The sequence below is a fragment of the Manacus candei genome, unplaced genomic scaffold (assembly GCF_025592945.1).
Source record: "Manacus candei isolate 608988 ecotype Guabito, Panama unplaced genomic scaffold, ASM2559294v1 h1tg000014l, whole genome shotgun sequence".
NCBI classification, from domain to species: Eukaryota; Metazoa; Chordata; class Aves; order Passeriformes; family Pipridae; genus Manacus; species Manacus candei.
In genome coordinates, this window is record NW_026138062.1 from 38047929 (window position 1) to 38074165 (window position 26237).

Here is a 26237-nt window from a genome sequence, read left to right on the forward strand (position 1 = left end):
CGCTGCAGGGCAGACATGGACACCCAGAACTGCAGCAATATTGCAACAACCTGTCTGAGACAGGAGAGGCACAACTTCAGCGTCCTGAAGCTCACCAGATTCACCAATCTCTACCACTTGGTGTACTTACTTTTTAGAGCTGTCCTACAAGGTAAAAAGAACCCCAGATACTAAAAAAGTAGTTCATTGTGCTAATTTACTTCTCTGTATGCATCCATACTTGAGAGCCGTTAATTACACACACATGTGTAATTACATAGCATGTGTTTCAGTCCATGAGTTGGCTCAGTGATTTAAAAATATGTTGAGATGTCAAGTAGAGATTTTGAGAAAAACATAATATTTGCAACTGTTCTAGCAGTTAGGTGGTAATTAAAAAATGTGAACAGCTTTGACTGGCAAAGTTCACAACTAATAGTAGCAGGGCTGAACAAAAACACAGAACTCAAGGAAAAAAAAATAGACTACTGAGTCTATAAAGCCTGAGCTGAAAAAGAGGAAGGTAGACCACACAGCTTTGAATGCACACTGACTAGAATCCATAAACTGAGATTTCCAAATGTCAAAGCTTACACACTTCCTGCTTTTTTAACTAGTATCATTTCATTCTAACAGACTGCTGAACAGAAATCTCCCAACACAGGAACCAAGCAAAACGGTCCTCAGATCTTCTTGACATCTTGTGATAACAATTTCAAAGAGGGCCTCAGATGAAGGGCTACCGAGCTGTCAGATGAGCTTTATATCTACTTGAAGTACCAAGCCTTCTACAGGTTCTGCCTATTATAGAAAACTGAGGGGTTATAGCTGTTTAAAGCATCTAATTCATGACACCACTCTTTTCAGGCTAGTTCTCTCTAATAAAATCAAGATAAGTAATTTAATATGTGAATTTAATCCCTATAACAAAAGATAAAAATAGATAAAAGGTAATAACACCCTTACTAAAACCTAGTTTCAACATATTTCAAGACATAGTTCTTGCAAGACAAATTTCAAGCTTTCACTGTACCCTAGCAGAACAATTAAACTTTTGGAAATGTTATTTGGGAGGAGGGAAAACTCTTCTCAGAAATCACCATTTTAAAAGTCTCTTTTTGACTTGCGCAAATTGGAAATTTTGAAAAGTATTTCCAAATTCAATTGATAATTTTGAAGACACTATATATCACATGAAATATTTGCCTAATTCCCAGTCTCACATGCTAAAGAATCACAACCAGTTATGTATACAGCTTTGGTTTAATTTCAACCAAGAAATTGTGAATAGGAAAACAGTATTCCTACAGAAGGGTAAAGTATCTTACCAACATCAAAAAAGAATTCACACAATTGATTATGTGCAACTGAAGGGATAGATTTTAGAAGGTTAGTAAAATATCAAACAGGCTATTACACCAATGTGAAATTGTTCTAAATAATTAAGGACACTTAAAGTATTTCAGTAGTCAACTTCTTTTTAACTCTAGACGACTCAGTAAGAACAGATATATTAATCAAAAAAGACAAATATTGTTCTGCTCCTCCACCTTAAACTTCTCTAAATCAATTTAAAAATCATTGCATGCATAAGCCCAGCTCTTTTAAAGATGTCCAAGGAAAATAGCGAGGAATGTTAGGAGAGGCCATGTCACAAAGCTTCCTCTATTATTTCTCTGCACTACAGACTCCTAAAAGCAGAAGGATATGCAGTAGTAGCCTTAAACTCCAAAAATACTGGCTTATTTTTAAGACAAGTCCAAATGGCAGGCATAAGAAGACCCAGAGTTAGAGGTAGATTTTCTGATAGCTCTATTTTATATCTACATGCACCAGTGGAAAACACCACCAACTTCTACTTAGCTTGTTTCCCTGCTAGAAGTTACTACTTCTGCTAATCTGCTGGGAATCTATACTTGTGAGAGGAGCCAGCTCGTTTCAAATATTGCAAATGCCATTCTGATCTAACTCAACTAATTTGACATAAAGCACACTAGAAAGAATTTTTCACCAACAGCTCACCAGAACATCAGTTAGGTGCTCAATACTTTTCATGAGCACAACTGGATGGAAAGGACCATGTCCATCAATGGCCTGACAATTAGGCAATGAAGTCTCTGGATCAACAGACAACAGACCACCTACGAACACATAACACAGAAAACGGTCCCATGATTTCGACCCATTGGAACTAAATTTCACATTTTGCATCTATGCTGCCACACACTTGCAATCACGTCAATAAATTAAAAAAAATCCAGTAACAAAGTATATTGGTTACCTCTTCATTATTAATTTTGTCTTGTTTACCCACTGCAGACATTCTCACACAGGAAATTATAGACGGGAGGGCAAGGTGGATCTTCGTGCATCCATCAGCCATGCTACCCCAATTCCATACCACATTCACGAGAAAAGCACATAGCCTGCGTGACAGAGACCCCAGCCAGTGCACTTCACAGAGAGGAGCTTACCAAAGAGCTTTCTAGCTCCCTTGTCCCTAAGAAGGGATCTACCTCACACAGAACTCACTGGAGACCCCTTTAGATCCAAGCACATGGTGCTTCCTCACAATCCCCACTCCCACTTTAACCAAATCCAGGGTAATACAGAAGAAACACTGGAGACAAAGTGGAAAACCATGCTAGGGACCAGAAAAGAAAAGCTGAAGGACAGAAGATAAAAAGCTTAGTGGGTATCCACCTGAATGTTCACAGGCAGGAGACTCCTGGAGCTGGAGGACAGCAGATCCCCAGAAGGATTGACACCAGGAGCCCCCAGCACCATCCTAATACTAACATATGTTTACCTTGTCTTAATTCTGGCGGACATATGCCTGACCACTACCAGCCTCTTTTCTTCAACCTCTAAAAATACACACAAACACAACCTCCCACTACCCAATTCTTATCTATGCCGCCCCAAGGTCCACAGAGACACAGAATTATTACCCATGCCCAGAAACAGGCGCATGTGCGGTCACATTAGTGACACAAAAGCATCTCTACACACTCACATAGTCATATATATAGCAAATAAATGCAGGTATCCAGGGAAGCAACTGACAGACGGTGACCATAAAGCCAGTATAAAGACAAATCTATGTAGAATGAGTGGAAATGGAATGCAAGTGTCAAAGGTATTGGGTGTGCTTCAGGGAAAAGTGACTGCATCTAAGTATTACACAAAATAGTTAATGCTAAGAGTACAGGAACAGACTACTGCAGAAAATCTCAGTGGGGACTAACCAAATTAAAAAGTCTGAGAATTGCACACCTACCCACCATAATCCAGATGTACCACGCCAAAATTATTGAGGATAAGAAAGGAATAGTGACCTCACTATGGAAAAAAGAGGCTCTATCATTTCCTTATCATCCCCTCATTGCTTGTGTGTTTCTTCTGAATTCCTCTGCTGCTAATATACATCTGTGAGCAACAGTCATACTCCACTATCAGCCAGGGACACTTTCCTGCAAAGCAGAGTGGTACAACAGACAGCAAAGCAATTTTTCCCCATAAGAACTACGGTAATAGATGGGGATGTGTGTAGGGATTTAATACACACACAGCATAAATATGGCAAAACTGTATATGGAGAACAAATACGCTGGGTATAGGGAGAACAAAGTGGCAGAGGCAGCATCGAGTGGAGGAGCTTCCCAGCCAGCTTCTGGGAGCCAGCTTCCCAGAGATATTTTTGAAAATATTTCTGTCACTTCATCTCTGAGATTGAATGCCCAAAATAAATGTTCTACTTCACGCATTCTTGCTGCCTCCTTCTAAGCAATTAGGATTTTTTATTGTCATCACTGTCATTAGGACACATGATAGGGTCAGGCATTGGAATAGACCTCCTGGGGAGGAAATGGAATTGCCAACCCTGGAAGTGTTCAAAAAACATGTGAATGTGGTACTTGGGGACATAGTTTAGTGGTGGTGGTAGGTTAACGGTTGGACTCGATCTTAGAGGTCTTTTCCAACCTAAACAATTCTATGATTCTATTAATAGGTGTCATGTTTAGCCATTCAGTCTCACAGAAAAAAAAAAAGCTAAATAGTCAGCAGTTCCTGCAGTCGATGATTGTGGTGATCCTCCTCCTACCTCTCAATATGTCCATACCATATACATAAAATTTCAGTGCACAGGAGCAACACACCGCTTAAGCTTTGGATCACATGATTCTACTACATTAGAGGAAAAGCCAACCCCTAAATTCGATCACTTTATCTATGAGAATACTGCCCAGAGTATTGAGTCTAGTGATGGGACTCCAAAACAAGAGATAGAGAAAAAAGAATAGCTAGATATTGCCATAGTACCCTAATGGAACACAGCAGCCTACTTTGCATATGGCATTATCTAGTAAATGCACACTATTATTTAAATGGAGAAACTATCATGCAAAATTAATTTCATTACACAACTCCCTGTCTGCATTCAAATACACAGAAACACAAAGCAATCTATTGTATATATACTGCAATTTGGTATATAAACAATAGGTCCGCCTATAAGTGTCTACACAGGGAGCTGTGTAGAGAGTTTACAAACTCTATAAACAGCCTTTGCCAAGTTGCTATAACTCAGTTTCTCCCTCTTGCTCAGACATGGACCCTCCAGAGACCATGCAGAGGCAACCATCTCAAGTCCAGGTTATAGAAACAGCCCAACAGTACTGTAGTAATGTAGAATGTTTTTCATTCCATAAAGACACACACCTATCAGTGGTCATCCCACTCGGAAAAATACAAGTTTCTAACAATTCCAGCTGTAACTGTGAAAGCTGACTATTTCTACAGTGAATAGAAAGATATTGCCAAAACAAGTTAACTCAAAATTTAAGCACAACAGAATATACTAATTATTTACACAGTTACAATCTTTAATTTTTATCAAAAATAAAAAGTCAATGAATTACAAGACCTTTTTTTTCCCTTGAGAAATAATCTGTAATTCAAAACAGTAATATGACCATCTTTGGAAGCATACCATTTGCTTTCAAACAGTAAAGCAAGTTAAGCTTAAGAATACTAACTTGTTGAATCTTAACCAAAGGAGCTAACGTGACCTCTTCACATTAACACATGCGTTTCTTCTATGACTCTCATCATTACTTTCTGCTCGATCAAATTACAACCACCAAAAAGCGATTACCACCACCTATGCCGAGCGCTGTGTAACCAAGCAGAACTGCCCTGCTCCTCCCCAGCAGCAGCTACAAACTCAGCAAAAGTCTGGCAGGAGGTAGAGCAGCATCACAGGCAGAGCACATCTAACCCGTTATCCACAATTACAGTACTTTCCACATATCGGTACCATTCAAAAGCCGACTATCTCCCACAGGAATTCTAGGAAATGTGGGCAACAAAACCAACAGCACTGACTTCAGCTCTGGTATTCAAACACCTATTTCCTGACTTGAGGTTAAACAACGCACTCCTCTAGTGTGATGTTTGCTTGTCGGGCATCTTCTTTAGAGACAAACGTGTCCCACCTCCAACACGGAGACAGGCACGCTGCCTGGTTAGAAGGGCCAAATGCCACTACAAGCAAACTGTTTCCACCACCTGCTTCAGCCTCCTCGTCCTCCTCGCTGCATTCCCAACCACTCACTCTCCCACGAGGGTCCCACTCTGCCCGGCTCCACAGCCAGCCACCTCCACCAGAACCACTCCCCCCTCCTCCTCTGCCTGGGGAAAAAAAGGAAAAGAATCATCCTTCCATCATCCCTGCCTCGTGGAGGTAAAAAGCCGTCCTGCCTGCCACACAGCAGTATCACCCGACACACCTGTGACCTACACGCCCCGCCGACAACCAGAGGACCAGCCTGCCAACCACTGGGGCTTCCCCACGCCTGCCCAGGACCCGCACAGAGATACCATCCCTCCTCCTCCCAGCCCTATCCCGAGACGCGTCACACGAGGAGGGGAGCCGCTTTTCCGCAGGACCGTCGTGCCCTCCCGTCCGTCCGCCCCCGCCCCGCACACAGAGCCCCTCGCTCCCCGGACCGGACCGGACGTACCTCGGGGTAGCGCTGCACCAGGCGGGCGATGTTCTCCCGCTCTACCTGCCACTCGGGCCGCTTCCTCTCCTTGCGCTGCAGCCGCAGCCTCTTCGTCCGCCGGGTGTATTTCTTCTTCCAGCGCTCGAAGCTGCGCACCGCGTCCATCGCCGCCGCCCCGCCGCTCCCGCCGGCCCGACCCATGCTGCCGCCACGCGCGGCACTCGCGCGGCCGCGGGGCGGGGCCGGCGCAGACACAGCGCGTCACCCGCGCCGCGCCGCCGGGGGCGGGGCCAAAGGGTTCCCCGGCCGTGGGGGGGGGGGGGGGGGGTGCGGGGGGCACGCGAGGGCGGAAGAAAAATGACGGTTCGTGTAATACAACCCCAAAAATGAGCTGTTGGTTGCTCTCGCTCTTTTTTATAAGACGTCATGGAATCATAGAGTGGTTTGGCTTGGAAGGGACCTTAAAGATCGTCTAGTCTAACCCCCCTGGCAGGGTCGGGGGCACCTTCCACTACCTCAGGTTGCTCCAAGCCCCATCCAGCCTGGCCTTGAACACTTCCAGGGATGGGGCATCCACAGCTTCTTTGGGCAACCTGTTCCGGTGCCTCACCATCCTCACAGTGAAGGTTCTTCCTAATACCTAATCTACACCTCCTCTCTTCCAATTTAAAACCATTCCCCTTTGTTCTGGCACTACACGGCCTTGTAAATAGTCTCTCTCCGTCTTTCTTGTAGGTTCCCTTCGGGTACTGGAAGGCTGCAATTAGGTCACCCCACAGCTTTCTCTTTTCCAGGCTGAACAATCCCAATTGTCTCAGCCTTTCCTCATAGGAGAGGTGCTCCATCCCTCTAATCACATCTTGATGGCTCTCCTGTGGACTCGCTCCACCAGGTTGATGTCCTTTCTGTGCTGAGGACCTCAGAGCTGGATGCAGCACTGCAGGTGGGATTTCACTAGAGTAAAGCAGAGGATCAGAATCCCCTCCCTTGACCTGCTGGCTACACTGCTTCTGATGCAGCCTAGGATACAATTGGCTTTCTGGGTTGCAAGGCCACATTGTTGGCTCATGTCCAGTCTCTGATCCATCAGCAACTGCAAGTCCTTCTGAGCAGGGCTGCTCTGCATCTGTTCATCCTCCAGCCTGTAGTGATACTGTGGGTTGCCCTGACCCAGGTGCAGCACCTTGCACTTGGTCTCATTAAACCTTATGAGATTCCCATGGACCCATTTCTCAAGCTTGTCCAGGTCCCACTGAATGGCATCCCAGAGTGTCAACCACACCACTCAACTTGGTGTCATAAGCCCCCTTTAAGGTACAGGAAGGCTGTTAAAAGGTCTCCCTGGAGCCTTCTCCATGCCAAAACACCCAGCCCTCAACCTGTCTTCATAGGAGAGGTGCTCTATCTGATCATCTTCATGGCCTGCTCTGAATTCATTGCAACAGGTCCGTGTCTTTCACGTACTGAGGAACTCAGAGCTGGATGGAGTACTCTGGAGCTGGAATTGGGAGGGAGGGTTCTGTGGCAAGTCTGTTTATTCATTATTTTCTAATTCATTACAGGGAAAAACTGACACATTTCAAAAATCAAAACACAATTGGAAGACATACAGTGAACCTTGTGTTTAAGATGCTGGATTCAAGCTCTGATGTGTGCCTTGACCCTTCACAATACAGCTATAATCAAGTTTAATGGCCTTGGCTCAGAGCCTTGAACTATGAAAAGAGCTGGCAAAGTATTGCAGGGAAAACTGCAATTGGGCAGAGTTGTTTTATGCTGTGTGATATAAGGCTGGACTTTATAAGGGCCACATATCTCTCAAAGGAACTAGATTTAATCAACCTGCAAATTTATATTACATTTCTTTATGTGCAGTAATTCTTAACCCCTCCCTACAGTAAGGTCTGCACCGCTCTGCAATTTGCCGAGTCAGTTTTAGCACTTCATCAGCACACAGAATTAAAAACAAAAACAGGCTGCGGAATTATTGTGCCACATCAGAAAGAGAAAATTACAAACATATTTATGCAATGGTGTAAGAAGGAAGTAAACATGTTAATGACGGGAAGAGTGAAAGACTCCCAAAATAATTACGGTCTCTGATGAGGGTTTGGAATTCCAGAAAGCCAAGGGAAAAGGGAGTGTCTCTTAATTTGCTCCACTTTTGCTATACGTATATTGAGTGTATCACTGAAAGATGTTTTCCCTCCTCCCTGAGATTAGGGAAACCTATGATTATAGAAATTATTGTTTTCCCTTTAAAATACATTAAGTTTCTAATTTCAAGAAGGGCTGGAAAAATCTCCCTTAAACATGCTTCAGTGAGATCTCTCCTCCAAGGTACAGCTTTGAATGCAATGGTTTTCTCTAAGGGTTTATTGCTATTCAGATGATTAAGGAAAGATACTGATGGGTTTTTTCTTGAAATAAAAATGGTTTTGTCCAGGACTACCTGAAAAAGAGCTGTTTGCAGGAGATGCTGTTCCACCCCAAAGGATGTGCTTCAGGGAGGTGGCACATTTTTCCCGCAGTTACAGCACATTAACTTGACATACAGAACAAAGTCAGACTGTCGCAGGGCTCAGCTGCCACTTTAAGCATGTTATCTGTCTGCCTGTAATAGAAAAACAAACAAGCAAAAACCCTCCTGTGTAGAATTCCTGCTTTTGCAGCACTGGGGTGTTTAATCTTTTTGTAAGCAAATGTACTGGTAAAAGTGTCCTGTCTGAACATGCTGTCTTTCTTCGCCTGTTCTATGTTTTGCCTACAGGGCTCGCCTCTCTCATAGCAGAACAGCAGCAGTGGTCTGTGAGTCACTACAGACATAAATCCTCAATGAAAAAAATTATATGGAAAATAATATCTTGCTGCCCAGTTTCTAAAAAACTTTTTATGCTGCTGTCATAAAAAACACTGTTAGTTGTGCTTATATGTTTCTGATGCTTTTTAATAATTAGTTTGCCCTGTCCTGTGTCCCACAGTAGAAGGTAAAATGCTGGAGGGAGAGCCTCTTGGCCCCATGCTGGAAGTCTGGGAGCCTGCAAGGGCCCAGGAACTGCCTTCCTATTTTCTCTGCTGTCCTCTCACCCCGAGTGGCTTGCATGAGAAAAAAACAGGGATTTATAAAAGTTTACCTTTTATACAGGAATAAATTCTTCCATGTGATATTAGATTTATTTATAATGTGCAAGTATATTTCAGTTGTTTTGTAATAGTACTATCCCTAATACTCTGGCAAAATTAGAGATCCTTCTGAGAAAAAGAGAGAGAGAGAGAGAAAGAAAGAGAGAGATGACAAAAAAATCATTCAAGCACAGTTGTTTTCTTGCAATTTGGAGAAATAAAGGGAATATGCTATAACAACAAAAGTAACAAGGCTACCTAAGGCTATAGAGAAGAAGGCAACAATTTTTTACTTTAGAAAAGACCTGTTTTAGTAGCAGTCATCCTCCATAGATTTCACTCTCATGCATACTCAGTCTTTCCTACTCTTAAGCACAAACATCTATGTGTCTGGGAAGGGTTATTTATGGTGAGGAGGACAAGGGGCACCAGCTATCAAGGTTGGGGCCCTGAGGGCACTCATAGACCTTAATGGCCCTGACCAGCCTCACCTTAGATATCCTTCTACACCCTGGCATAGCTCCACTCTGCATCCTTCAGGCCATGCCTGAGTTATGTCATATGTCATCTTGGTTCCCAGCTCAGCCACAGCCATGCCTGTCCTTGGCCATAGACCCCACTGGCAGGGACTCTGAGCTGCAAACTGACTTCCTGGCTCAACCTCAGACCTGCTTTGTCACAGAGAACATGCCCAGTCATCAGCAACTGTGTCTGCCCCTGATTATAGCCACCAGACCTCATCCTGACCAGGGAATTGATTTTTCCAGCTTGACCTTCAACCTGCCTCATCACCACAGATGTTGTCTGATGAACTGGACTCTTGGTTGACCATAGCTGCCACCCATGCACACACCCTCCTCCCTCACTCAGGGGCCATGTTACCAGGCTTGACTCCCAGCTGTCACGGAGTAGTCAGCCCTTGCTCTGCCCTCATCAAGCGCTCATCACTTTTTCTGGCTTTATCCTGAATGTTGACAATGGTGCACAATCTTTGGTATCCATATTCTCTCTTGAGAAAACCTCAGGGCCAAGTTGAGTTGTATCACACTGCTATTGTTCTGTATTTACGTTATGGAGCTTTCCTCACGCCAAGGTTTTAGTACAGTTGGCCCTACACCCAAATCTTGCCAATTTCCCACCCTTACCTATATACTTGCTTGTATTTTGTGGTTGGTTGTAATCTCTTGACTTGCTGCAAATGCATCACTCCCTGCACTCCTGCTGTGCCATTTCTTCCGGTGCCTTGTGCAGGTGCATAGTCTCTCATTCACATACCATGTACCCCAGTTAAACATTTCCACTGCAAATGTCTTCAGGAATTTAAGATAACTAAGGGTTGATTTTATTTGATAATAATATTTTTTAAAAATCACTGTGTGTGTTCAAGTTAAATTTTGACATTCTTATTAAATCCTTGATTGTTTTGTACTAACCTGTTATCTTTTAATTTTTCCACATAATCTTGATCGCCTACCTAAAAAAGTAATCAGCAAACCAAAAGAAGTGACCCCACAAGTACCAGTTCTCAATGAAACACCACTAAATCCTTTCTCAGTGAAACAGCCCTGTACTAGGAGAATTTCCTCAACCAAGAGGCTCTTGACACCCTTCTCCTTATTTTCCAAGGCTTACTTGCTATGCCTCAGAAGATTTGAGAGAAAGCATGTGAGAATTTGCATCTGAATATTGTGCTTGAGTGTCTCTGAATGAGATACCCACAATGAAAGGATGGATCTTCAATGAATATTTGCAGTACTACAATGGAACTTCAGAATATTTTGAAAAAAATATGAAATGGCAGTCAGATTTGTGAGTTATTTTTAATAGAAGTAATGTTCCTATAAAAATTATTATGAAACTTTATGTGTCTAAAGGATGTGCAGTATGACATAGAAAAATGGTAATCCTACTTGGAAAAAGAAAAATCACTTTAAATTAGCATTGTTAGGCAGGATGACCAGAATTGTTCAGAGAAGAGATGAGTCTTAGGGCAGATGTCAGGCCAACTTTTGGACCTTACTGTCGCTGCCAAGCCTCCCCGGGGTTCTCTCCCAACCCCTGCCTATGGGCTCAGGACTCCATTTCAGTTCATCCTAGAAGTATTAGTCTGAACTGCAGGCTGAAAAAAATCAGTGCTCTCAGTGTAAAAGAGAAATTTCAGCACTCCTATGCAGACCCAGGGTAAGCAACTCTAAAAAGGAGGCACAGTAGGTGTTTGCAATGGAGAATAATAATTTAAAAAAAAAAAAAAAAAAAAGAAATGGTTTGGAAAAAAAATTTAGAAACCAATAGAATTTGGTTTTCCTATACTGAGTAGCCCTACAATAAAAGGGCTACCACCCAAGAAATTATATTTTAAAAGCTGAAAGTTAAACTGGATTTTTAAAAACACAGTAGAAACACTGTTTCAGTAATTCCTGCTCTGAGCAAATGGGTAAGTTATGACCAAGAATATTTTGTGGTGTAATTGAGAGCTTGTACTTTCCTCTTAGCAATGAAGTGCTGTTTCCCAACAATGAAAAAGAAACAAATTTGCAAATTACATTATGGGCTCTTCTTGGGGAGCTCATAAAAAGAAAATGCTTTTACCAAGTATATAAATTACAAGAATTTGGTTTTAGGTAGGCACTCCAAAATGTATTCTGCTCTGGAGAAAAAGTATTCACACTATTACTCTAAACATGAATGTATGGTCCAGCTTAAAAACTCTTGGAACAAACTACTGGTTGCAACTTCAGCAATACAGACATACTTAGTCAACATAGAGTTAATTCTGAAAGTTTATCTGCCAGTGTCTAGATTTAAATGTTCCTACCACAGAAAATGTTAGAATTAAGTATTTTCCTTTCACATTGGTAAATTGTTTTATATTTTGAAAAATCCTACTATTACATATAAATAATATTAGAAAGCCTCTGCTGCTTTTTCCACCCTGAGCCTACTAGAGGTCAAATGATGTCTTCATGGAGAGACATACTACCCTCTTCAATCAAGTCCTTCATTCATTCTCTCTGACCATGGATAATTTAGTAGCCACCACTCTGCTGTGAAACAAATTTTAAATTCTTAAATTTAAAATTCTTTAAATTACCCTTCAAGAATTTCCAGATTGGGATTCTCTTAGGAGATGCAGGTTCTAAGCCTGTTATCCTCTTAAAACCTGGGGTGAAACAGACTGGGAAAAGTGGGGTAGTAGAGTAGGAGTAGGGAGTAGGAATTTGACTAAATGCCAGTTATTGATCAGAATGGCAGCAAACAACTCATTAAATGTTTAAATGAAAACTACCCTCCAAAGGACAGGTTTAAGTTTACACAGTAAAATTAAACTTTGTGCCATGATATTTCAAAACCACTCAATATGTGTGAAAAACAACAACAGGCAAAAATTAACCAAGTTTCTTCAAAATCAGAAGCAAAACCAGCTTGTCAAATCTCTAGAAACACCAAAGATTATTAATGCTGTTGGTCAGGAAGCACTGGATGGTACCGTATGATATATCAGAACGCTTTAGGAACAATGTTAAAGATGGCATAACTAAGATCGCATAAACACATTTCTTCTGGAATGCCAGAGGACTTCTTGTGTTCTAGAAGACTGCTGGTGGTGATTCTAATATTCATGATTTAATCTGCAGGGCTCTTAGAATGAACCTTTGGCCAGTGAAAGCCCATGTAAACATTCGGAAACTTGTGATGTAAGCTCTGGTCAACAAGAACAATTCCATAGACATGGAAAAAAGCTTTCACTCAGATTGTCAGGCAAGATAACAATCTATAAAACAGAAAGTAATTTTAAAAATTAATTACTTTCGTGTCATAGTTTCAGTCTTTAAATCATCTACCTCTTCAAAATGTAGATTTCTTTTAATAAAGACATGAGATGGAGGTTAATTAACAAATACAAAATCAAAGCATTTTTCCTCCAAGTCAACAAAAATGTTTTTATTGAAAATTATAAACATGACCAATCTTGCAAGAAATATATGATGGGATTTGCTAGAACTTGTTTTTCCTCACAGAGCTGTCAAACACACCCAGGTTTCGCAGGCCCCATCACTTCACCCCTTCCCACAGTTTGCCCTGCAGCACTTCACCCTTTTCAGGGCTGTTGGTGCCAGAGCTATGGTGCTCTCTGGGTGTATCTGAGCCACTAGGGGCCGTGACAGACCTGGAGAAATAAAAATGAGTAATAAACTGTGATCATAACACATACACCCTAAAAAGAACCATTAAATAATCAAGACTACTTTTTGGTGATGGATGGGATCTGTGTACAGTCCCAGGGCACAGGCTGTTATTCCAGTTCAGGGAACTCCATAAATATGCATTTAATTTTGAATATGCTTGACAGTTCTTTCACAACTGAGCTGATTTCCTGACTCAGAGACGGAGCTGACAAATCAAATTACAAAAGATGAGCTAACCTTTCAGATGATCACACATTTTGGAAGGACGCCATTTCCCAAACAGAATGGTTTACACCATGGTGCTACCGAAGCTTAATATAAGAATGACACACTTAAATGCTGTCCTTTAATTATAAAAGGACTTTGTAGGAAAAAAAAGCATTTTCATTTAGCACAGTTCTTGGCCTTTCTGTATTTCAGAGTAATTTCAGGAGACAGTTAATGTATTGTTTTTCCCAGCCCATTAGCACAGTAAAATATATTTGGTTTTTCAGATATGTAAAACACGGAATGGCACCTTTATGCAGCAGGCACTTATGCCTTATTATCCTTGGGTTTATATGCTTGATTAATCTTGCATTTGGAGAAAGAGTCATAGTTTATTATTTTGATTCTCTAGTTTATTCACTGGGTGTATTGCTCAACTCTGAAGTGTACATTTCTGTCCTAGTTCTAATGATTTAATAACACCTTTTTTTGTGGCTGGGAGCCACCGAGCCTGCCCTATCTATCTGTATGTTTCTGGCTGTAGAAATTAAATTTGTTTCAAATGTTTAGACTTGTTAGACTGATATTTCATAGTAATGGGTCATGAGACCAATTTAAGAGAAGAGATGTGGGCTCGCTAATGCAAGGAAAGGGTAGAAGAGTTTCTTTCTGGGAAACAGTATGGTGGTGAAGCTGTGCAGATTTGTCTACAGTTCCCTCCCGAAGGTCAGTTCATGATGGATGAAGTACAGACAAGTACCTGAATAGCTGGATTTCTAAATCTAACAATAACATTTCAGTACTGCTGCCAGTTGTAAGAACATTTTTCATGGGAAATTCTGGCTACTTTTGTTTGGCAAAACAACATAGTGATTTTAAATCTTTTAGCAATCAAATCACAAGTGCAGGACTCAGCTCCAGACAATAGGATACATACATAGAGGCATCCAAATGGAGGGGCTTGGTTCAGCTGCATTCTTGCCATCTGAGATGCTGTAAGGCATCCTGCCTGACTTCAGCTGCTTCTCCTGAAGGGCACAGATCTCCCATATGCCCCACCTTATATCTGCCAGTCTTGTGCAGATGCTGCTATACCCTAGAGCACTGAATGCTTATGTTTAATCCCACTGGAAACTGTAGAGCTATTAGGCTCATTTTGAAAGAGACATCTCGTTTCATCATCTCAATCCCCCTCTAGAGTCCATTAACTGTATTGACCAGATTTCCACTCCCTATAATGGGAGCATGACATGTTGACAGGACATTTAGGAGCCTACAAGCTGGAACTTACTGTCCTCTATCCCTCCCCAAAGAGTTTAATGTTCAGCAGTGTAAAGACTCAATAAGAGGCATGTGAAGACATGGACCTAAAAAACTTCACTGAGCCTCTCAGCAGATTAGTGTTCCCGTTTCACTTCATTTAGCAATCCTTTAAATCATTTTACCATCAATACTAACACTCAGAAAACAGGTTGTTTCAGCAAATATAGTTGATTCACAGGTAAAGTTAAACCCTAAACAAACCTAACAAATTTTCCAGTGACTACTTTTTGTATCCAGTTCACTAAATGTTCAGTATTGTGTAATGAAATTAGCATCTCTGTTTCAGATTTAAATTAGACAGGTTTAACAACTCATAAAAACAAACAAACAAAAAAACCATGAAAGCTTTACACAGCTCTACAGAAGATTGGTTCCTGTCAAATTCAAGACCTTGACAGCCACAGCTGCTCAGTCTAAGCTAACAGGCTCTGCCACTCAGCAGAGCTTGGCAGCATAGATGTTCTACTGCAGAGATCAGGTTCATGGCTTCCAGGGGGCATGTGGATAACCATGCAACTGTCAGCACTCATCTGTGCAGATGTTACTTGATAGTCTTCTATTTTATTCACAAAGGAACAAATCAAATATGCCTCAGCAATATTTAAACTATATTTATAAGTTTCTTGCATAAATAAATATTTTGAAGAGTAAAGGGAAAGCACCACTGGCAATTTGTAGGGTCTTTTCTGGCCCGTGATTGTCAGCATATTCGGAAGTGATCTGAAAATGAAGTTAGGAGGGAGGAGGCAGAGCCTTATCACCGGTCTTTGTCTGAGCTACATTGCGAGTATGCCTATGCCTGGCCATGCACCTCGCTTATCTGGACACAAACTCTGATGCACTGAGTTGACTCCCTGGCTTGGCCTTGGACCTTAGATCGTCAGAGACTTGTGTGTCTGGCAATCACTGGCATGTGGCTGTGCTAGGTAACCACCACAGGACCTGCTCTGCTTGCCCTGTTCAGGCACTGTGCGACCATACCTTGTCAGTGAGGAGGACACTATCCTTGCCTGCCTCACTGTCTCTCTGCACTCCCACCTCACAGTAGTATGTTATCTGTTGTGTCAAAGGATTTCCCGTGAAGACTGTAGAATAACTATGTAATAAATAACTAGGTAATAAAACAGCAATTAAAATTCAATGTAAATAAAGGTGAAATTATACGTGAAGGAAGCTGTTCCAACTTTATATGTACCAATGATGGGCGCTGAGTTGATTTTTTACTACCCATAATGTTTGGGGGTTATGAAGAAACTATTTCTATCATAAGATTCTTATTTAGGCATTCACTGTCTGTGTAGCTAGAAATTATCCCATGAGGCACAAAGAGAAGCAGTTGAAAGTAAAAGCCCCAGTGCTATTGCTGTATACCCTTCTGTTGTATGCGTGCATGTCGTCCAGCTGGATGACTACATGCAGAGCTTAATGGTAACAGTACTCAGCTTTCTACCCTAGACTGTAAACAGTCTGTGAAGAATTTATATTGCTGTGTCATTCAGTAAAGTTCAAAGGAAACATGCTGTCCTCTGCCTTTCCTCACCTGGCACAGAAGCAAACTGCATGCATTCATTCACATCAATCTGTATCAGTTAGTTTGGGGTTTCCAAAGCATCCAGTCCCTCAACAGCCTTGTGACGTCAGGAAAACAGTAGCACTTTCACTGCACAGAAAGGGTAAATAAAGAGAACATCTGAGTAGCTTAGCCTTTCTGAGAAGAAGCCCCAGAACACTTGCTTCCTTTTAAACACAGCAACTCAAATACTGCTAAAACTTGAAATACACTCCTCATTGGAGACTTGCTGTAGGTGTCCACGAGGCTTAGGTTTTACTCTGATTGCAGTACTCCAGACATGGGAAGAAGGTAGCTCCTTTTAGGAATGAATAAAACTGTAAGAATAACATTTAATCACATTGAGTATTCACAGAAGCACATCATGGCAAAAACATCTCCTTTCATCTGGCATTACCTCAGTGCTTGGGATAGTATTGACAGGTTAAGAGAAAAACAATACAGATTCAAATCTAGATTGACAAAAAGCTTCTGTTTTTCCTACCATTTATTATCGTTATTCTGTTTAATTGCAAATCTGTGCTTATTTTTTGTTATGCCACAAAAAATGGCACAATATATATCATCATAATATGGCATACTATGCTGCTGAATGAGATACAAAGATAAGAAGAGACAAGTCTTGCTCAAAAAAGACATGCTTGAAAAGAAACCAAAGAACAGAGGAAAAAACCCAGGATACACAATGAGAGATTTCAGTTTAAATTTATTTAAAATGAAAAAGGCATTTGAATTGTTATTTATGTTCTCACAAACAAGAATAAAAATATTTATTTTCCATAATGTAGAATTGTTTTAAACAGTGCAGTGTGAGTGGACTAAGAATCCAGACTACTAGCTTTAGCTTACTAACAACAATTTTTGTGTGTGTGTGTCTTGCTTTGTTTTTCCTTCAGTCATCTTTCAAAAGCAATAACAACCAAAACCACTCATTCATCACCTTCTCTTTGATCCTTGCTCTTGAAAACAGCTATTTTGCATCTTCATTCAAATCACTCCACCCCATTCCTTGCAGTAATATTAAAGAGAAACTTCCTGTTCATGGATGCCTTTCTGCAATGAATCCAATTACTGCGGCTCCAGGGAGGGGTTCAATGGGCAACAAATGCAGCAGGAAAGACATATTAGTGTCACAGATAGATTTTTAAAAGCTGTTCACAGTCCTCAAGATTGTGGGGCAGGCAAGGCAACTGCTACAGGTTGAAATAGGTAACTGCATTTTCTTAGGCCCCCAAAATCCCTGTACAGGATGAACACATTCTGTGTCAGTTCTTGGCCAGTATGGATTGGAAAAATGTGCTTTGCAAAATAAAGACCTTGGAGATACATTGTAATTCATGAAGGACATGAGCATCAATTAAAATTTAAAAAAAATATAATGAAAAACAAACTGCTGAAAAACATGCTCTTTCTGGGCATGACAGAAAAGCCTCTGCAAATCCTATGATAGACATAGTAAATTGTATTTTTAAAAGGAATTACAGGCTGACCACATTATGAACTATGAAATCACATCTCTACTGTGCAAAGCATTTATCCAAAGAGTTCAGGCAAATAGTTCCTTGCAGTAAATGGTCTCAAACCCTGCTTGCCCACACAGTGATGGGATGCTTACATTCAGTGCATTTCCCTGACTCTTCAGCAGCTGGGCACCACTTTGTATGGGAGTGTGGAGGAGCAGTGATTCACAGAGACCCTTCTGCAGTTCTTACTTGCCAGGAAGTGGCTGTACTCAGAGCATTAAAACTCTGGTGAACTCATAAGTTTACTGCGAGCTGCAGATTTTTAAGGGTCTCCACTGTAAATTTATCACCATTTCTGTTGTCTTTAGCAGCTTAAATGTGCAAGTAGCATTCACAGTGTATTACATTTGAAGTATCTCAATAGTGTCATTTGACATTCCTGTGTTGGGTCGACTTTTTCCTGTTAGAGGTAGCTGCCCTGGAAACCTTGAAGCTTGATTTTCTTGCACATTCTGTGGTCCAGGATCAACATTACCCAGATGTAAATTTTGCTCCAATAATGGTTCAGATTTCATTAAAAATAAATGTCTTGGATCTACATCAAGATTTTCTTCAGGAGACCATTATCTGAACATAAGCTCACAGTTTATTACCGTGATCACTAAGCTGCATCATTTTGCCTCTGCAGCATGTAAATACAGAAATTAGGAAAAAAAAAAGAAGAGGGAGAACACATTATGACATTAGAGGAACAAAACCCAGAAGCATTTAACACTTTCCTTTTACTATTATAATGAGGCCTTTAAAAGTAAGTTGGGAAAGTACAGGCTGGATAGTCTCCAAAAGATAGATGGTTTCTATCAACAGTCATCAAGATATCAGTATAAAAGTAGTTTCTGATACAGAATTCAGCATGAACAGTTTTTCACTGCACAATACAAACATAAGAGTTGTTTATGTCATATACATCTGCATGCCTTTCAGACCGATCTTCTGACTCAAAGTCTGATTTTGGGATGTATAAGGAGATGAGAACTGGTGACATACGCAATCCCCTCTTCTCCTGAGTTTCAAAATAAACAAAATCAAATTTTGCTCTATTAGAAAATGGATCCTTCAAACCCAGCAGCATATGCTGGTTTGTTTTAGAATAGTTTTACAATTATTTATGGACTTATGTAGTAATTTCTCATTTTGGTCTTCCAAAAGCTTCCAATTAGAGCAGCTGTTGAAGTGTCATCATTCACAAATGTTTAAATGAATATCTGCATTGATATCCCATTTTTTGAGATGAATTGATTTCATTAGTGTTCTGCAAAGGCTTCTACATTTCTCTCTTCAATTGTGAGAGAGAAACAAACTCTTCCTACAGATACACATAAATATTATGGAAAAAAAACTATCTGGCAGTTTAACTCAAAACCACTGAACAAATAGATTCAAATCATCTAGAAATCTTGCAGTAAAATCATATGCAGTTGCACTGGAAATGCAGGGTTTATCTTTTTATCAGGAAGACAACTTAGGAGGAGTGAGTGGAAAATAACAGTAATATTCAGGGGACTGAAGAATAGACAAAAGATAAGAAAAATCCTCAATGGCTCCAAGAATAGTTTAGGTTATCACCACATGAACAAAATACACTAGCATTGTTATTAACAATGCTTCCAATTTATAGTCACTTTGCACTGGAACAAGATCTTTCATAAAGTTACTAACAAATTATTGACATTAAGTGTATGGTTAAGTGAATCTCCATTTAACAAGTTACTCAGCCAGGCTTGCAAGTACTTCCGTATATATTGACTGCTTTTACCTTTAACTTGAGCAGTTAGAGAGTATTCAGGATTATTTTGTTGGATCATTTTCACTGGAATAAAAACACCTCTTTTACCTCTGCATATCCTGATTGTGCAAATCATCTACCCCAAATCCTGTTTCCTAACTACAATAACAATACACAACTGCAGGGCAGTAGCTTCCCCATTCAGAAGCCTAAGCACTTTTTCCAGATAGTACTGAGTTCAGAGGTTTTGATCCATATAGAATTACAAGTGCCAGATTTTACTGGTTTATTCTTATAGTGGAATACAAGCATGAAAATAATTTTGATGTATAGTATTTGTTGTTAAATGAGAAGTATATAATTCTAAGACAGCAATAATAGAGAATTATATATCATTAAGTAATGTGAATTAAAAATTATGATAGAAGATTTGAAGACGGCTGCAAGCCAGTGACTAAGGCTTGCTCCTTCTTTTGGGTTCCCCGTCAGAGCACAGTACTAGAGCTCTCCAGTGCTCTTTCCAATCTCCTGGTTGCTCCCATACAGTCATGCTGTCTGATTCGCATGCAACCAAATCAATTCTTCCTCCCTATTCTAAGAGTCACTCTGGTCTGATCATCCACTAGAGTGAAGCTGAAGCCTCTCACAACTAGGTCAATAATACTTTACCTTGATGACACAAATCAATGACCCAATAAAAAGTATTTTCCCAGTTCAAAGTTACTGCAAATATGTTGCTGGGTCAACTACGCACTGGTAGGCTTTGTCACATTAGGCACTGCCTTTCTGTGCAAGTGATATCTGCAGCTGTCTCATCATCCTATTCACCAGCTTCTCCTACACTCCCTCCTAGTCACTGATGCTGGTGATTGTTGGGCTGCAGGTTCCAATTTAAAATTTTGCTTTAACATTAGACTCTATGCTTAGCTGGTATTTTCCTAATCTTTTATTCAATGTCTCCACACATTTGCCTTCCTCCTAGCCTGTTTTGTTCCACCCTCAGCCTTTGCTGTTGCTTCCACCCTCTCGTGCACCAGCAAGATATCACCACAGCCCACGCTGGAGCCATAATTAGGTTTCCCAGGTAAGAAGGTCATTTGGTAGGTCCTTTCTTGATTCCCTCTTTTGTCATTTCCAGGGCGCCAAGCCAGGACCTGGGCATTTTGCCAGTTCACATGCTGCTCTCCCACTCCACCCTGGACCTCTTGCCTTCATGCCAAACTCTGGAGCCATGCCTGGGGCCACACCCCTTGCTACACCCCTGCCGTGGAGCCACTCCTGGTCCTGACCCCAGCAGCTCTGTGTCGGCCCTGCCTGGGATGCCATGGCCCAAGTTGGGCTCCTCCACACACCCTTGTCCTTGTACTTCCCTACCTGCTTTCCCAGCAGTGGAACCTAGCCTGAGTCCATCAGTCTGTAGTGCTTGATGGGTTGAATTTTGAATGCAGACAGAACATATACAAAGGTGCAATTATAATTTATTCTGCTTGAGGAAAAGAGAGAACATGGGCTGTAACAGTATGTTTCTCCCCCAGATAAGCATCAATTAGACATCTAACTAGTTATGCATTTTTAATTGATTTGTAAGGCTGACACAGTGACATACCATCACCAGACACATCAGGCTCCTTTATAGGTATGTCTGCCAGCACAGGTGCTCGTCTCCTCTTGCAGTGGCTTTTGTAGCAGCAGAATATGATCAGCCCCTGCATTGGGTCTATCTGGGATGGAGTTAACTCTCTTCATAGCCTACTCCATTTTGCATTTGTGACTGAGACTGTGTTAGCAACACACCAGTGTGTTGAATGTTGCTGAGCAGTGTTTGTACAGCCTCAGGGTTGCTTGTTTTTTTCTTTAGTCCACTCTACCACGCCAGCAAGTAGTCTGGGGGTGCACAGGAATCTGGGAGGGGATACAAGCAGGACAGACAACCCCGATTGACTGAAGGGATTTTCCATGCCATATGACATTGTGCTCAGCTATGAAATCTATGGGATTATGTGGTTAAAGCATTTGTTGTGTGAAGCAACTGCAATGTGTGCTAAGGTCCTGCTTTATAAGAAGTGGCTGGACACCTGCTCCCAATGGGAAGTAATGAATTAATTCCTTACTTTGCTTCACTTGCATATGCAGCTTTTCTTCACCTCTTAAACTGTCTTTATCTCAATCCATGAGTTTTTAGCTTTTGCTGTTCCAAGTCTCTCCCTCATCCCTCTTGGGAGGAGTGAGCAAGGAACTGGGTAGGACCTCAGGGTCACCCACTACAGCATACAAACTACTTTTGCCTTGGCTGACAAAGTCTTTTTTGTTGTCCTGATTGAATACAGATCTGTTTTTTGTCACCAGGGCTGATTGGAAACAGGTACAGGTGTCACCATCAGGACATGGAGGAAGAACTGATTTGTTTCTCATCTTGAAATAGAAAGTGTTCGAATGAAAAAGTAGTTTTGCTACTCTGACCTAATCATCCATGACAAGGCCTAATTGAAAGGATACAGAATTATTTCTGCCTCCTTTTTGGGCATCTTCTGCCAAACATCACGGTGTCAAGGAAATTAAGGAGAGCGGAAAAATTTTTGCTCTCCTGGGTAGCATGACTCCGTACCTCCTTAGAAACTGTCTGCTTTTTCATTACTGTTCTTCTCATCCCAATTCCCCAGACAGCATGTCCACCTCCTAACAAGATCATGATTTTTAAGATCATACAAAAAGTAGCTACCATCACCAGAGGCTGCCACACAGGGGAAGAAGTTAAGGGTGAGAGGCAGCTCCTAACTCCCTCCAGATTAATTATTTGTCCCACTGGGAGCCATACAATTACTTCCACTGCTGCTGGCAGCTGCTGTTGTTGTTGAGTAACAGTGTGTCACCCAACATGTTGCTTTTCGATGTGCTATTACACGTAGGTAGTCAATTCTGCCAGGTTAAGGTAGTCAATTCTACGAATGCCATTTGATACTTCCTGGGATAGCAACTGATCCCCAAAACAGGCTGTCAGGTGTCCCAGTGTTGCAAAATGTGGAATTGATAAAATTTTCTTAAGAAAGGATATTCTTTGATGTTTGATCTTTGTGTACTTTCAAGCCTAATCAACAGGAAAGGAGATTTAATCCATGAAAGAGATAGCAGCTGTAAGTGATGTCTGGGTGTTAGAAAAACAAATTATTTGTTGGTAGAACTGCATTGTTAAGGTTGAGGGCTTGATATGCTTCAATGATCTCAGACCCAGGGTGAGGTTACCAAAGCTTGGGAAGAAGGATGTACCACTGATAGTGGGCACAGGGAATGCAGAGTTTATGGGCCACAAGGATATTTGGCAGAACTTCCAAGATAAGGAAGAAACTAATAATGCCAACTCAGCAACTGTGCAGGAATCAGATCCAACTGGGCAAAAGGTAATTCCGGCAGGGGGAGATTGCAACCACAGTTCAGGGCCCACCAACTCAAGAGATGATAAAGACTCAGCATACAGACTAATTAACATGAGTAGCAAGACAGTCATGAACCAACAGAAGATAGAATATTAATCAATAAGAGAACTATGCAACTTGTAGCCAATGAACATTAATGCCTTTGTTTGCTAAAATGTATAAATAGTAATAAGTTTTTATAGTTGGTGCTCCTGAATTTGTGAAATATCACCAAGCACCAAGGCTTGCACAACTCTGAAATAAATAATCAGTGTCTCTCTCAAGTGTATAGCTACTGGCTTGTTGCACACCGGGTAACAAATCCAATTTTGTGCACAACACCAGCACCACTATATAAGGATCTCTATACTGCAATAGGTCTGGTATCAAAGGACCTGCAGGGCAGGCAAGTCCTTGCAAATTAGCCCACGAGAGTAGATAGAATTTCCATTCTATATATGGCACAAAATAATTATTGTGCAATTTCACTGATTTGGTAATGGCTGTTGCCATGCCGATCCTGTGGCAATATTTCCACCATCAAATCCAGACAAGTAGATAAATGTGATTGTTTACTGAACATACACATCTCATAAATCCCTTCTCCTTTAAAGCCCAGCCATTAATAAGACTTTGCCATCTTGGTTCTGTATTTTTCTTTTGCTCTTAAGAAAGGAAGCTTTTATGTAGTTTATGTGAGCTGGTGAATAAAACAAGAAGTTAAAACTGATTAAGTTATTTTGACAGCTCCTGTGCCAGCAAAAATACTTTTACTAGCACTCTTGTGCTAGTAATTAAAGAAGTGAAACTCATCCTGTCTTTATAGTGTTATAAAACTTTGTGTGATTCCTTTGTCTGATGAAATAGACCTGTATAAGGCAAAATTTATGGATGGTATTACAGGAAAATGAGAACATATATAAATTCTTCAGCATGTTACTGTGCCAAAAGCTACCAGAAAATGCTGCAGTTATATCAATATTTCTTGATTATATCCTTGGATATAACTCTAATTGAGATATATATACTTATATATATGTGTGTGTGTGTAGCCTCTAATGCCTTTCCCATGGATTATTGATACAATTTCTCAGTTTTCCATTATTCATTGCAGAAAAAAAAAGTAATGGATTACATAGCACAGTCAGTTTTTAATGCGCAGAAACTTCATGTTCTTTTCGGTATGAAATAAAGTCTGCATGGTTCATTAACAAAGTGATAATTTGCAGGAAAACTACTAATGTAGTTAATTCAATTATAACAGGAAAAACTTCTTAATTCTGCATCCCTTCAGGGCCCAGAGTTTTAGTTAGTCTGCATCAAATGTTCTTAAATACAGGTTGACACAATTAGAACAATTCATGCACAGATTAACCCAGAAGGAGAACACCAAAGGGGCTGAAGTTACCCTACTAACATTACATGCTATCATCTTCAGCGCTCCCCAATAAAGAGCTCTGCAGAGCACACAGTTCTCCCTTACATGCTGACACAGATCGACTATTCATAAGTGGCTGGATTTGGTGCCACAATAAAGGTAGCCAGGATGCTGTGTGGATGAAAGCTAAGAATGGCACAGCAGAGCTAGTTTACAGGAAAGTTGCTTGTTTGCAGAAAATCTCATGCCACAAGAATGGGGCAGGGTGAATAAAAGTATCCGGTTTTGCATCATTGGTTTTTTCTAACATTTTGAAGTTGCTTCTATTTCCCCACCTAATGAAATCCTCTTCCTTTACTACCAGGTGCACTGGAGAGAGTCCTTTGCCTTCAGCCACTCTGTACTGATAGAGTTCTTTTCATTTAATCCTGTTATTAATACGCAGAGTTGCTGCTACATAGTAAATTTTCAATGGTTTTATTTGGATAGCCATTCATTTCCATCACCTATAGTAGGGCCTGAAAGTTTTTATCAGACTTTCCAACTACAACTCCATCACACTCTGGTATAAAAAGTTCAATAAGCTTGTTGTTATCTGGGGTCCAGCACTGAGGAGCTCTGCAAAACTGACAGTTCAAAGCAAGTTTCAGAGTCATACTTAAACAGAGCAATAGCATCCTGCTGGACTTTATTTAATATATTACACATATTAATTAAAGAGTTAATAATCCTGTGGAAGAAAACAACATCTCTACTTCCTAGTGTTACTTGAATTAGAATTATTAAAGATATTTATCACTAAGGAATTATCTATACTGCTCACATATTTCTTTTAAAAGATGGAAGGTAAAAAAACTAATTTACAAAAGAAAACCCTGTTCAAATTAGCCTGTATTTATAGAATATCCTTTCTTATTAAGCATTTGGCATTCATTTCTCATTGAATTTAATTAAGTGTCCTTGATGAGAGAGCAAACAAAAATAATTGACAAGCTTCATTAAATTCCCCTTAAAACATACAGCTACTGACTTCAATGAGAGCTAAATCAAACCCTAAATTAAGAGCTGAATTGCTCAAGATTAAAACAACTTGTTTCAAAGCCTGGGGACAGTTTGTTCAATTTTATACTGTATTGGTAGTCTTCTTTTATTAAGTGTACAAACAGGTGGGATGGGATTCCTCTCACCTAACTTTAGACATATACAGTGTACAATTCAGAGCTGGTCATGCCAGACTCCCTTTATAGTCAATAGAGAGAAAGAGCTTCTTTTAAGGGATGATTCATCTGACCTATTTTAGATGTCTACTTTAGAATGAGATAAATTGTGCACTATAAGCATTTGGTCTTCATTGAAAATAAAGGTAATTAGGCAAACTCATTTAAAGGGAGCTGTCTGCACTACAGGTGCTTACATTTAGTAAAATGAATACTTTCTTTGGCAGATAAAGACATTTAGACTCATCATCGTTGTATGTAGAAGGGGATAAGCTAGTTGAACAGAAGCACAAATGTGTCTTTCACTTGATCTTCCAGGTGAAATTTGCTTGCTATAAACAAAGCAAGGGCAAAATATTTTTTAGTCAAAAATACTCTTTATTCTTCTGACATACTATATTCATAGCTGACATCAATAGCCGCTGATATTTAAAAGAAGGATGTGAATTGGCTACTGCTCTACCTTCCACTGTTAGGGGTATCAATGCAAAACAAATAAAGTAAGGATTCTGCCTTATCCTAGTGATTCTCTTGCAATAAAAGCACTCCTGGAGTTAAGTGCTAAAAATGATCACAGAATTTTCTG

The 26237-nt window shown here is 40.6% G+C and overlaps 1 protein-coding gene across 1 annotated transcript in view; it reads right to left on the reverse strand.

Annotated features, from left to right (window-relative positions):
* Window positions 1-6231, reverse strand: part of DDX10 (DEAD-box helicase 10) — a 160023-nt gene extending 153792 nt beyond the window's left edge. The window contains exon 1 of the mRNA XM_051779818.1: window positions 6006-6231. Within this exon, the coding sequence (XP_051635778.1) occupies window positions 6006-6188 (183 nt within the window). The 5' untranslated portion in view covers window positions 6189-6231. The remainder of the gene's footprint in view (window positions 1-6005) is intronic.
* Window positions 6232-26237: the final 20006 nt, after the last annotated feature.